This window comes from Lithobates pipiens, unplaced genomic scaffold (assembly GCF_037356315.1).
Source record: "Lithobates pipiens isolate NorthernLeopardFrog02 unplaced genomic scaffold, aLitPip1_a1.2 Scaffold_18, whole genome shotgun sequence".
NCBI lineage: Eukaryota > Metazoa > Chordata > Amphibia > Anura > Ranidae > Lithobates > Lithobates pipiens.
Genome location: NW_027507758.1, coordinates 588,175,655 through 588,190,206, shown reverse-complemented (window position 1 = coordinate 588,190,206; position 14,552 = coordinate 588,175,655). Strand labels below are relative to the sequence as shown.

Here is a 14,552-nt window from a genome sequence, read left to right as displayed (position 1 = left end):
AACACACCAGCAAGTCCACCACCGAATGGCTGAAGAAAAACAAAATGAAGACTTTGGAGTGGCCTAGCCAAAGTCCTGACCTGAATCCTATTGAGATGTTGTGGTATGACCTTAAAAAGGCCGTTCATGCTCGAAAACCCTCTAATGTAACTGAATTAGGACAATTCTGCAAAGATGAGTGGGCCACAATTCCTCCAGGACACTGTAAAAGCCTCATTGTACGTTATCGTAAACGCTTGGTTGCAGTTGTTGCTGCTAAGGGTGGCCCAACCAGTTATTAGGTTTAGGGGGCAATCACTTTTTCACACAGGGCCATGATGGTTTGGATTTTTTTTCACCTTTAATAATAAACACCTTCATTTACAAATTGGATTTTGTGTTTACTTGTGTTGTCCTTGACTATTGTTTAAATTGGTTTGATGTTCCGAAACACTTAAGTGTGACAAACATGCAAAGGAACAGGAAATGAGGAAGGGGGCAAACACTTTTTCACACCACTGTAGTTACTTTATACTAGGTGGAGTTGATGCCCTCTCATGTTTTTTCTATTGGTTTTTACCTGATGATCCTGGTGATATTTTTCAACTTCCTTCAAGAGACCAAGCCATCCAACAAGAATGGAAGTTATATGGTTGAGACTAATCATTTATCTTTGTCAGGGTTCTTACAGTGGTCAGTAGGGATGAGCTGAACACCCCCCGGTTCGCTTCGCACCAGAACTTTTGAACGGACCGCAAATTCGTACAAACGTTAGAACCCCATTGAAGTCTATGGGACTCGAACGTTCGAAATAAAAAGTGCTAATTTTAATGGCTAATATGCAAGATACTGTCCTAAAAAGGGTTTGGGGACCTGGCTTCTGCCCCAGGGGACATGAGTCAGTGCCTAAAATGTTTTTAAAAATGTCAGTTTTGGTGGAAGCACTGATTTTAATGACGATTAAAGTGGAAAAAAAAGTGAAATATTCCTTTAAATATCGTGCCTGGGGGGTGACTATAGTATGCCTGTGAAGTGCCACGTGTTTCCCGTGTTTAGAACAGTCCCTGCACAAAATGATATTTAACGAAAAAAAGGCATTTCAAACTGCTTGCGTTTTTAATGTAATATCTGGTTCCGGCAATATGGATGAAAAGCATTGAGAAAAATGGCATGGGTAGCCCCCCCTGCCCATTACCAGCCCCTTTGGGTCTTGTACAGATATTAAGGGGAACCCCGTACCCATATTAAAAAAGGAAAGACGTGGGGCCCCCAGGCCCTATATACTCAGAACAGCAGTATACAGGCAAACAAGACAGGGACTGTGTAGATTTGTTGTGTTAAGTAGAATCTGTGTGTAATTTTGAACTGGTACATTTTACAGCTACAACTGACTGCAAGCTCTATTACAGAAGAGCAATATAGCTAGATATATAGGTGGATATAACGGTGTATAGTGCGGTCAAGGCACGCAGACAACACGCACAATCTCCTACAACTGACTGCAAGCTCTATTACAGAAGAGCAATATAGCTAGCTATATAGATGGATATAACTGTGTATACTGCGGTCAGGGCACGCAGACAACAGGCACAATCTCCTACAACTGACTGCAAGCTCTATTACAAAAGAGCAATATAGCTAGCTATATAGGTGGACATAATGGTGGATACTGCGGACAGGGCACGCAGACAACACCCACAAACTCCTGCAGATTGCTAACAGCTCAATTACAGAAGAGCAAGAACGCAAAATTCGGCCGATAACGAACGGTGTATACTGTGTTGAAGGTACACAGAGAACACCCACTAACTCCTACAGACGCCAACACACTACACAAGGCCGCCGTGCTGGTGGCCTTATATAGTGTGGGGCGTGTACTTCACAGCCTGAGCTATGATTGGCCACAGGCATCCTGCCTGTGGCCAATCATGGCTCTCATCGCTGCCGGCGCCGTGATTGGCCAAGCATGCGGGGTCACAGTGCATGCTTGGCCAATCATGAGCCAGCAATGCACTACGATGGCGCAGTGCATTGTGGGCCATGAGCGCCACATGAATTTGGTGCGAACGGCCCATAACGTTCGGTATTCGCCGAACGTGTGAACAGCCGATGTTCGAGTCAAACGTATGCTCGACTCGAAACACGAAGCTCATCCCTAGTGGTCAGCTTTTATTAATTTAGTTAAACTTAAAAGGAAAAAAATATATGTTTCTGAAACTGCTTAAAAATATGAGGCAATGGCAATCACTCATTGGTCAGCACAGCTATGTGACCTTTCTGGCCAATGAGAAGCATGTCTGAGGCTTCTTCTTCTAATAAGGTATCCAAGAAGAAATAAGCACCTCTCATCAGTCAGTACGGTCACCTGGTTGGACTAAAGAGCACTAGCCATTGCAAGCATGGCAACGTGGGGTATAACTGCTGTTACGTGCAGTGGTGTCTTGAGGGCTGACCAGGATATTTGGAGTTAGATAACTTTTTGTGAAAAGGTGAATTTACCCTATAGGTCATGGGCTGCATAAAACAAAAAACTGAATTTTTTTTTTTTACTTTCGGGTTACTTTAACTGACATCATATACAGATGAAATTTCACCTCTGTGATTTGCAGGTGAATGCACAGAGTAAATACAAAAGTGAAGATAATGTCAATTTAGAATTTCTGAGCTCATGTCTGAACAATATTTATAAATAGTCAGATGGTCCATTTTTTGCATAGCAATGGCTGTAATGCTGCGTACACATACACGAACATTCTGACAACAAAATCCTGGCTTTTTTCAGACGGATGTTGGCTCCAACTTGTTTTGCCTACACACGGTCGCACAAATGTTGTCGGAAATTCCGAACGTCAAGAACGTGGTGATGTACAAGACGTTCGACGAGCCGAGAAAAATGAAGTTCAATAGCCAGTGCAGCTCTTCTGCTTGATTCCGAGCATGCTTGGAATTTTATGCATTGGAATTGTGTACACACAATCGGAATTTCCGAAAACAAGTTTTGTTGTTGGAAAATTTGAGAATCAGCTCTCAAATTTTTGTTGTCGGAAATTCTGACAGCAAATGTCCGATGGAGCCTATACACGGTTGAAATTTCCAACAACAAGCTCCCATCGAACATTTGTTGTCGGAAATTCCAACCGTGTGTACGCGCCATTAGTGTTGCTATATTTACACATCAACTTCCAGCTGGGGAGATGGAGGAATGGCAGCTGTAGAGAAATGCAGGGTGTTTTATAAATGCCATATGTACTTTATTTATGTTTTTTGGCCATGTATTGCATGTCCAAATAAACAACTGTCTACATTTTAGCTGAGCTATTGGGCTTTGTAAACATTTTTTTTTTCAGCAGAATATAGAGAAACTAGAAAATGTGAAAAGGAACTTAAAACTCCACCTTGGGGTAGAAAATAAGAATGCCTTATATTAACACGACCCTGTAACCACCTGGTCACTTCTCCACATAAGGCAAACTGTAAAAGTCTGAAAAGTTTTGAAAAACCCCTTTGCTGCTCCATGTTGCTGCTTGTATTCAACCCATTTGTGTTTGCTTCTTTTTTGTACATGCAAATAATGTATAGCTTCACAGAAAACGTTTTGTCTTGCATTCATCTTTTCGGAAAAAGTGAATAATCTCTTATACTTACCCTGCCTAACCTGCCGGACTTTCTGTGTGCCACTAGATGGTACAGCAAATCCTATAGAATAAAATCACAGTAAGAAATACATTTGTCAAAAAAAATAAAATAAATAAGTATACTTGTGAGAAAGGACCCATAAACCTGTACAAATTTATTAGGTTGCCGGTCATCTTCTACTTTGTGTATTGGCGATTCCATTCACTGCATCACATTTAAAATGGCAACTGGAACTAGAGCCTCTTCTGGTGTGTAAAATCCCATTACCACTCCTAACTGTAAAACGTGATAGAACTTAAACTTAGAACATTGAACCAATATTATCTTCAGCAAGTTGACCTAATCAATTGCAAATACTTCTAAGCTTTTATCAGTGACTTCATGGCTTTTTGAACATCTTTATTCCTCAGGCTGTAGATCAAGGGGTTGATCATCGGGGTGATGACCGTGTAAAATACTGCCACCTTTTTGTCTGTGTCCTCTGTGACTGCATTTTCAGGTTTACCGTACACAAATATGGATGTCCCATAGAAAATTACCACCACCACAAGGTGGGAAATACATGTGGAAAATGCTTTGTTCTTTCCCAAACGAATTGTCATGACAGCAGTTATGATTCGGATGTATGAAATAAGGATTAATGAAAGTGGAATGAAAAGCATGATGGGCAAGAAAACCAGTATTAAGTTCTTGATGGCTGAGGTGTCACTGCAAGAGAGCTGAAGCAATAGAGGGAGCTCACAGAAAAAGTGGTTCATGGTGTTAGGGCCACAGTATATTAGACTGAATGTTAAATATGTTTCAAAAGATGCAGCAAAGCAACCACTCATCAATGACATGCCGATCATCCGAAAACAAACAGTTGTGTTCATGATCATATTGTAATGCAGAGGGATGCAGATAGCAACATATCGGTCATAGGCCATGAATGCCAGAAGCAGACACTCAGTTTGCCCCATAGTCAGGGTAATACAGAACTGGATAGCACAACCAGGGAAGGAAATACTCTTTTTAGTTGAAAGAAAATTTGCTAAAGTTTTGGGTACAACGGAGGAAGTCCAGCAGATGTCCAAGAAAGAGAGACTAGACAAGAAGAAGTACATGGAGGTGTGCAAATGTTTGTCAGTCTTCACAGCCAGAAGGAGAAGGAGATTCCCAGTCAATGAGGTCAGGTAAACTACCAGAAATATATGAAACAACAAAACCTGTACTAAAGGATTCATCGAGAGTCCAAGAAGAATGAACTCAGTGACAGTGCTTTGGTTTTGGGTGTACATATCAACCACTACAAATTGTGATGAAGAAATATTTTTAGATTATATAAAGTCATCATATGTGATAATATACATTGTACATGCTAAATCTGCCATTTTCATTTCCCGTTACATAGATAAGAAACCTTTAACTAGATGCCGACCGCCGGCTGTCAAATGACGGGCAGGCGGCGCACCTATTGTGGCGGGAGGCCGTCATATGACGGCCTCCCATTTGAACCGGGAATGCGCGCGCATCCCTGTTTCTTCGGTGGCGGCGTGTCACGGAGACACCGCTCGTCACCTAAGGGGGTGAACAGCCATTCGTTATGGCTGTTTACCACGTGATCGGCCATGATGAAGTCACGGGCGATCACAGATGGTCACACCCCGAACGTGCACGGCGCATGCGCGCGATCGTGAGCGCGCTGCGCGTGCACGCCGGTGGCGGCGTGTTCCCCGGGAACACTGCTCGTCACCGACCCTGGTAAACAGCCATTGGCCGGCTGTTTACCCACGTGATCGGCTGTGATCCTTTCACAGCCGATCACTAAAATGTAAACAAACCGCGGTAACGGGATGTTACCGGGTTCTCCTCCTCACACACCGATCGTGTGTGAGGAGGAGATTGCGGTAACATCTCGTTACCGCAAACAGTGTACACCAATCATACTGATTGCCCCCCCCCTAATAAAGAGGACCTGTCACCACCCCTCATAGTACCTGTCAATCACAGTCCATCAGAGTACCTGTCACAGCCCATCAGAGTATATGAGTACCTGTCACATCCCATCAGAGTATTTGAGTACCTGTCACAGTCCATCAGAGTACCCGAGTACCTGTCACATCCCATCAGAGTATTTGAGTACCTGTCACAGTTCATCTGAGTACCCAAGTACCTGTCACAGTCCATCAAGGTACCCTAGTACCTGTCACCGGCACATCTGAGTACCCGAGTACCTGTCCCGGCACATCTGAGTACCCGAGTACCTGTCACGGCCCATCAGGGTACCCGAGTACCTGTCACGGTCCATTAGAGTACCTGAGTACCTGTCAGTCCATCTGAGTACCCGAGTGCCTGTCACAGTCCATCAAGGTACCCTAGTACCTGTCACCGTCCATCAGGGTACCCGAGTACCTGTCACAGTCCTTTAGAGTACCGAGCACCTGTCACAGTCCATCAGGGTACCCAAGTATCTGTCACGGTCCATCAGAGTACCCGAGTACCTGTCACAGCCCATCAGAGTACCCGAGTACCTGTCACAGCCCATCAGAGTACCCGAGTACCTGTCACAGCCCATCAGAGTACCCGAGTACCTGTCACAGCCCATCAGAGTACCCGAGTACCTGTCACGGTTCATCCGAGTGCCCGAGTACCTGTCACGGTTCATCTGTGTACCCGAGCACCTGTCACAGTCCATCTGAGTATCCGAGTACCTGTCACAGTTCATCTGAGTACCCGAGTACCTGTCACAGTTCATCTGAGTACCCGAGTACCTGTCACAGTTCATCTGAGTACCCGAGTACCTGTCACAGTTCATCTTAGTACCCGAGTACCTGTCACAGTCCATATGAGTACCTGTCACCGCCCTTCAGAGTACCCAAATACCAGTCACCAAGCCATCAGATTACCTGTCACCAGGCCATCAGAGTACCCGAGTACCTGTCACCAGGCCATCAGAGTACCCGAGTACCTGTCACCAGGCCATCAGAGTACCCGAGTACCTGTCACCAGGCCATCAGAGTACCCGAGTACCTGTCACCAGGCAATCAGAGTACTCGAGTACCTGTCACCAGGCCATCAGAGTACCAGAGTACCTATTTCCAGCCCATCAGAGTACCCGAGTACCTATTTGCAGCCCATGTCTCATAGAATATACGTTGGGGTGTTTGCTTTCCAAAATGGGGTCATTTTGTGGATAATTTCACTGTCCTGGTGGTCCAGGACCTTCAAAAGTGTGATGGGTAGGAATGAAATGAGATGTGTCATTTATGCTCCTAGAACGCCTAAAGGTACTACTTCAATGTTCGGCCTCTCTATGTGACCAGACTGTGTAAAAGTCCTACACATGTGGTATCGCCATACTCGGGAGGAGTAGCAGAATGTATTTTGGGGTGTAATTTTTGCTATATACATGCTATGTGTTAGAAATATCTTATAAATTGAAAATTTTGTGTAAAAAAAAAATGCGTTTACATTTTTTTCCACATATTCCAAAAACTTCTGGAAAAAAATTAACCATTCAAAAGACTCATTATGCCTCACAGATTATATGTTGGGGTGTTTGCTTTCCAAAATGGGGTCATTTTATGGGAAATTCCGTTTTCCTGGTACTCCAGGGCCTTCAAAAATGTAATAGGTGGTTGAGAAATGAGATGCGTCATTTTTGCTCGTAGAACGTCTGAAGGTACTACTTCAATGTTGGTGCTCTGTATGTGGCCAGGCTGTGTAAAAGTCTCACACATGTGGCATTGCCATACTCGGGAAGAGTAGCAGAATGTATTTTGGGGTGTAATTTGTTGTATGCATATGTTGTGTGTGAGAAATAACCTGATAACATGACAATTTTGTAAAAAAAAATCTTCATTTTGCAAAGAATTGTGGGAAAAAATGACGACTTAAAAAAACTCACCATGCTACTTACTTAATACCTTGGAATGTCTACTTTGTAAAAAGGGGTCATTTGGGGGGTATTTGTACTTTCCTGACTTGTTAGTGTCTCAAGAAATGAGATACACCTGATGTACTGAAGGCCTAATCAGAAGTGATCAATTTTCAGTGATTGGCACCATAGTTTGTAGACTCTATAACTTTCACAAAGACCAAATAATATATACTAATGTGGGTTATTTTTACCAAAGATATGTAGCAGTATAAATTTTGGCCAAAATTTATGAAGAAAAATTACTAATTAGCAAAAATTTATGACAGAAACAAAGAAAAAGGCATTTTTTTCACAAAATTTACGTTTTATTTTATTGATAGCACAAAAAATAAAAAACCCACTAGTGATTAAATACCACTAAAAGAAAGCTCTATTTGTGTGGAAAAAAGGACGCAAGTTTCATATGGATACAGTGTTGGATGACTGAGTAATTGTCATTCAAACTGTGAGAGCACTGAAAGTTTTAAAATTGGTCTGGTCAGGAAGGGGGTGTAACTGCACTGTATTGAGGTGGTTAATAGGGATGGGCTGATATGCACCAGAACATATACCGAACAGGCAAAAAATTCCGGCAGAACATACTAACACCATTAAAGTCTATGGGACACGAATATGAATAATCAAAAGTGCTAATTTTAAAAGCTTATATGCAAGTTATTGTCATAAAAAGTGTTTGGGGACCCGGGTCCTGCCCCAGGGGACATGTATCAATGCAAAAAAAATTTTTTAAAACAGCCGCTTTGCTTTTGTTTATCCATGTACTATGATGTGTATCTGTTTATGTTATGTAAGAATAAAAACTTTTTTGAGGAAAAAAAAAAACAGCCGCTTTTTCGGGAGCAGTGATTTTTTTAATGCTTAACCCTTTCATGACTAAGCCTATTTTTGGAATTTCGTGTTTACAAGTTAAAATCCATATTTTTTGCTAGAAAATTACTTGGAACCCCCAAACATTATATATATTTTTTTAGCAGAGGCTCTAGAGAATAAAACGGCGATTGTTGCAATATTTTATGTCACACGGTATTTGCGCAGTGGTGTTTTAAACGCAACTTTTTGGGAAAAGGGACACTTTCATGAATTAAAAAAAAACAAAACAGTAAAATTAGCCCAATTTTTTTGCGTAATATGAAAGATAATGTTACGCCGAGTAAATAGATACCAAACATGTCACACTTTATAATTGCACGCACTTGTAGATTGACGACAAAATACGGTACCTAAAAATCTCAATAGGCGACGCTTTAAAAACTTTTTACGGTTACCAGGTTAGCGTTACAGAGGAGGTCTACTGCTAGAATTATTGCTCTCGCTCTGACGATCGCGGCGATACCTCACATGTGTGATTTGAACACCGTTTACATACGCGGGCGCGACTTCCGTATGCGTTTTCTTTGCTTCGCGAGCTCGCGGGGACGGCGGGCGCTTTGAAATTTATTTTTTTATTTTTTTATTTTTTTTATTTATTTTAAAATGACTAAATTGTTTTAAAAATAAAATAAAAAATGTGATCACTTTTATTGCTGTCACAAGGAATGTAAACATCCCTTGTGACAGTAATAGGTGGTGACAGGTACTCTTTATGGAGGGATCGGGGGTCTAAAAGACCCCCCACCCCTCCTTTACACTTCAATGTATTCAGATCGCCGAAAACGGCGATTCTGAATACCGGATATTTTTTTTAAACCGGCGCCATTGGCAGCCGAGTAAACAGGAAGTGACGTCATGACGTCGCTTCCGTGTTTACGACGAGGAGACTGGAACGAAGCCGATTACGGCTTCGTTCCAGTTCCTCCCCAGCAGCCAGAGCCGACGGATAGCTAATCGGTGCTCCCGATCGAGCGGGAGCACCGGTAACAGCGGCGAGAGGTGGCGGGAGGGGGGGACGTCCCCTCCCGCTCCTCCGGCATAACAGCCGAGCGGCTTTTAGCCGCATCGGTTGTTATGGCTGGAAAGCCAATCGCCCGCTGTAAAAAACGGTACCGGGATGATGCCTGCAGGTGCGGGCATCATCCCGGTATACCCCCCGGAAGCCGAGTACGCAGATCTGCGTACGCTCGGCGGGAAGGGGTTAAAGTGAAACAATAAAAATGAAATATTCCTTTAAATATTGTGCCCCGAGGGTGTCTATAGTATGCCTGTAAAGTGGCCCATTTTTCTTGTGTTTAGAACAGTACCACAGCAAAATTTAATTTCTAAAGGAAAAATTGTCATTTAAAACTGATTGTGGCTGTAATGAATTGTTGGGTCTCGGCAATATAGATAAAACTTATTGAAAAAAAGAGCCCCCCCCCCCCAGTCCATTACCAGGACCTTTGGGTCTGGTGAAGAATAAATGTTATACCTTCACCATCACCCCATCCTTTGTAACCAGATGTCTTTCCTCATTGTTTATGGGGCCAATATGGTCTGTCCTACCCTTTTTACTGTTTACATACTTAAAGAATTTCTTGGGATTTTTTTTTGCTCTCCTCCACTATGTGTCTTTCATGTTCTATCTTAGCCACCCTAATTGCACTCTTAAATAACTTAATGCATTCTTTATGTATGAATGCTGATGATGATCCCTCAGACTTGGAGTTAAGCCATCAAGGACTTTTGTTCGCTCTTTTAAATTTATTACCCAATGTGATGCACTGGCTAATGCCCTTATTTAATATGCTCTTAAAGCAAATCCATCTCTCCTCCGTGTTCTTTGTTCCTAAGATTTTATCCCAATTTTTGCCTTCTAGCACGGTTCGTAGTTTAAAGAAGTTGGTTCTTTTGAAATATGGTGTCTTTGTATTAACCTTATGTTTCCTATTTGTGTTATTTATACTGACACCAATTGACCTGTGATTGCTGTTTCCTAAATTGCCCCGTGTTTCCACATCTGCGATCAGGTCTGTATTGTTGGTAATCAGTAGATCTAGTAATGCTTTATTTCTAGTTGGTGCAGTTACCATCTGACCCATGAAATTGTCCTGCCAGACATTTAGGAATTGGCGAGCCTTAGACGAATGCATGGTTCCCTCTGCCCAGTCTATTTCTGGATAATTAAAATCCCCCATTATGATAACATTTCCCATCCTTGCTGCTAATCCAAATAGTCTGATTGTCTGTCTCCCCCTTCCTCCCTCAGATTAGGGGGCCTATAGCATACTCCCAGTATTATTTTCCCCTTAGCTTCACCCCTTTGGAGAGCTAAGATTACACGCGCTCCCTAGCTCCCTTAGTGATATCATCTCTCACATTCACTTGTACATTATTTTTGATATATAGACATACCCCTCCCCTTTTATACCCTCTCTATCACTGCGACAAAGGAAATACCCTTGAATGGTTGCCAGTCAATCATGAGAGCTGTTGAGCCAGGTCTTTGAAATTCCCACAAAATCAAAATCCTCCTCGTACAACAGTATCTCTACCACACCCATTTTGCCCGACAGGCTCCTGGCATTGATGAACATGCCATGTAGTTTAGATGGTCGCCTTCAAAGTATTGCACTGGTGATTGTATGTAAAAAAAATGCTTTGTGAAAAAAACGAACTACATCAGTATGTTACAGATCCTTTATTGTCCATTTTTAGTTCTTTTTTCATATGGCAAACCAGCAAATACTATATTTTTTGTGCTAGCATGTCAACGGTCACTCACTTCACTGTATGTAGGGAGCCATATTTGTCTATATGTATTTTTCTATTCATCTCCATTACATAGAAGGAAGAGAAATAGTGCCTTACGGAAAATAGCTTGGAGCAAAGATAAGATTGTTTGTGCTTTCAGATTTTCTCATAAAAAGTGACAAGGATACTGCAAATCTGACAAGATCAACAGGTTTTGCTGAAAATGTTCATACACTAAATAATAAAAGTAATGGAGCTACCACATATAAGGACTGATCATTTGCCATATATTACATTTATATTCTGGGATTAAGATATCCTTTAGCAGAGCTAATTTCAAAAATAGCAAGAAAAATATGTCCATGAAAAGATAAAATAACAAAACATCTTTTGCGGCAATATTTACTTTTTTTATGCCTTTAAATGTCCTAAGTAATGGTGCATGCCCTCCAACCTACTTCTTCTGAGGTCATTCTGGTCCCAGCCCAGCATTTGACTGGACAGTGAAAGTAGAAGCAGCACAGTGAGTCATCTCTTGATCACTGTGATTTATTCCTATTGGCATACTTCTCGTCAGCACTTACACTGATTGGCTACTTGTGTTGCTTCTTCTTCTCACACTCCAGTCCAACAAGAGGCTGATTCTGGGTTAAATCTGGATACTTTAACTACTTGCATTAAAAAAAAATGCATTTAATGGCGTGCATATTTTTTATTACAGAGCTGCACTCATTTTTGTCATTTACACAAGCCTAGAGTTTAGCTTTAAATGATTCCCAGTGACATAGACAGGTAGAAGCATTTGTTGTGAGGGAATCTTCTTGTTCTTTGCTTGCATTACATTTACTCTGACACCGATCACGACCTTTACCAATGCAGATAGTGAAAGCTTTGTTTAATATTCTCTACAATAATGAATGACATTTTTGCCTACCACACAGCTTTATAACTATGTTTGGACACCTGTTCTAAAAATGAATGAAAATCTATTAAAAATAACTTTGTGTTTCCCTTGAGTTATAATTCTCAGTTAAATAAACCTTATTAAGACTTTCTCATCACAGGAGATGCTCAAGTCTACAAGTACTATATGCTTGCAACCACTGGGACACATACAGTATAGGCTACCTTATAGTCAACCATTGTATTTACCACTACTAAAATATATGTGAATGAGTTTAAATAATATGTGAAATACAGTAATTTTAATAACCAAAAGAGTGATCACATTATGCATGCATCTGCTGGATGTCAAATTCTTTAGACCAGTGAAATAAAAAATAAAAAAATAAAAATAAATAAATAGTTCAAAATAAAGTTCATAAGAAAAAAATCCAAGTGAGAATTCACTCCGTTTACGCTGCACTTAGACCCCTTTCACACTGGGGCATTTTTCAGGTGCTTTAGCCCTAAAAATAGCACCTGTAAAGGGCCTGAAAAATGCCTCATCTGCAGTCCCAGTGTGAAAGCCAGAGTGCTTTTACATTGGGAAGGTGTGCTTGCAGGATGTTAGAAAAAGTCCTGCAAGCAGCAGTGTATACACCGCTCCTCCACCGCCCCTGGCCAATGAAATGAATGGGCAGCGCTGTCGAAGCGCCTGCAAATCACTTCGGCAGCATTGCTACATGGGTGCTTTTAACCCTTCTTAACCCTTTCTAGGGGGTTAAAAGTGCCCCGTTCCCGTTCGAATAGCGGTGCCAAAGCACCGCTTTAACAGCGGTAAATTTAGTGCCGCTTTGGTGCTACCGCCCCAGTGTGAAAGGGTTCTTAAGTGAGCCTGTCCTTCTGGTGCAATACAGCCAAACTAGAACAAACTAAATTTTTTTCTGAGGAACTTTATTTTGGACTACTTATCTATTTATTTATTTAAATATATATTTATTAATTTATTTGTTATATTTTGCTAGTCTGGTGAATTTGACATCCAGCAGGTGCATGCATAATGTGACCACTCTTTTAATTATTCAAATAACTGTATTTTACATATTGTTTGATTTAATTTACTTATATTTCATGGTATTAAGAGTGCTTCAATTTATATGATTTAAAAAAAAATATATAAAGCAAGCTAATACATGTTGCATTTAAGCCATTTTACAAGCTACATCATAGCACTATATGACAGTTGATCAAATTAGTTGCAATGCGTATTTAAAATTACCTGAAGATATTGTATTGTGAATAATACAGTATTAGTGAAAAACTGTCTTTCAGTATTTTAGAAATAGATAAAAAAAATTAAACACAATTCTTACATTTACCTTTATATTAAGCTTACTTCCCTTTTACCGGAAACGATAAGTAAAATAACGATAATAATAATTCCAATAATATGCTGGTCTGTAGATTGCACCATAGTGCAACAATACATGGATTAAACAGGTTTTTATTCTTGTATTCAGTGTCTCATGAGTGTGTTTCTTAGTTCCCCAAAGTCTTTTTTCTCCTTGTAGAATATTTTTGTTTTCTTATTGTTAACACGTACTATAAAATTTACAAATTGTAGCAATGTCTTAAACGTTATCATTGATAACGTTTTTTTTTTTTCCCTGTGAAAGGCATTTAAAAGTATATTGAAATTATGAAAATTGTATTAAAAATTCTGACTTCAAAGTATACCTAAAGAGCATCTCCACATATGTTGAGACAAAAATATTTCTCTCTGATTGATCTGTGATTTTAACGAATTTTGTTGCAGAGTCCTACCTTTTGTTATTGTGAAGAAATAGCTGTTTGTTTGTTTGTGTCCATGTTCAGAATCAATCTGTATGGCAGTGGTTTCAAAATTATTAGCTGTGGCACCTACAGGGATCCAGTGAGGAAAATTGCAGGGTCTGCATCCCTTTAGATGTGATTTCCCTTTGGGAATAATACACCAACAATTTCATTTTTGTTGCAAGGCATGTTCAAAATAGAATTTATATCTTTATCTTCTAGGAAAATCATTAAGTCAATCACACAAGCAGGAAATGATATACCTGGGGGGCATTCTGTACACAATCTGTGTACAAAACTCCTTCTGGGTGCCATATTGCATTGCAATTTACAGACAATTACCCTTTAAAGTGATTTAAAGTCTTTTTTTTTTTTTTAACAAACATGTTATACTTACCTGCTCTGTGCAATTGTTTTGCATAGAGCAGCCCTGATCCTCTTCTTTTTGGTTCTCCTTACCTGTTCTGTGCAATGGTTCTTCTTCTTGGCGCTTCTTCCCCTTGCCCATTGCCTCAAATAGCAAGCCACTTGATACGTGGGCACTGGTGAATGCTCGCTCCCCAGCCCTGCACTATATGTCCATAAAACACATAGAACTTAGGCATGGCCCCACCTTTCACTCTCCTCATTGGCTCACGAGCTGTGATTGACAGCAGTGTGAGCTAATGGCTCACGCTGTTGTGCCTCAGCCAATTAG

General features: G+C 40.8%; 1 protein-coding gene across 1 annotated transcript; it reads right to left on the bottom strand.

Annotated features, from left to right (window-relative positions):
• Positions 1-377: 377 nt before the first annotated feature.
• Positions 378-13,547, bottom strand: LOC143989130 (olfactory receptor 5AP2-like). The gene is made up of 2 exons (XM_077489153.1): positions 13,402-13,547; positions 378-4,900 (listed from the first exon to the last, which is right to left on the bottom strand). Exon 2 carries the CDS (start codon positions 4,890-4,892, stop codon positions 3,975-3,977), a length of 918 nt encoding a protein of 305 aa, XP_077345279.1. The 5' UTR covers positions 4,893-4,900; positions 13,402-13,547; the 3' UTR covers positions 378-3,974.
• Positions 13,548-14,552: the final 1,005 nt, after the last annotated feature.

Bases quoted from the DNA above. Each gene is read 5' to 3' on its own strand.
- LOC143989130 (XM_077489153.1), bottom strand. From the start codon at position 4,892: ATGTACACCCAAAACCAAAGCACTGTCACTGAGTTCATTCTTCTTGGA.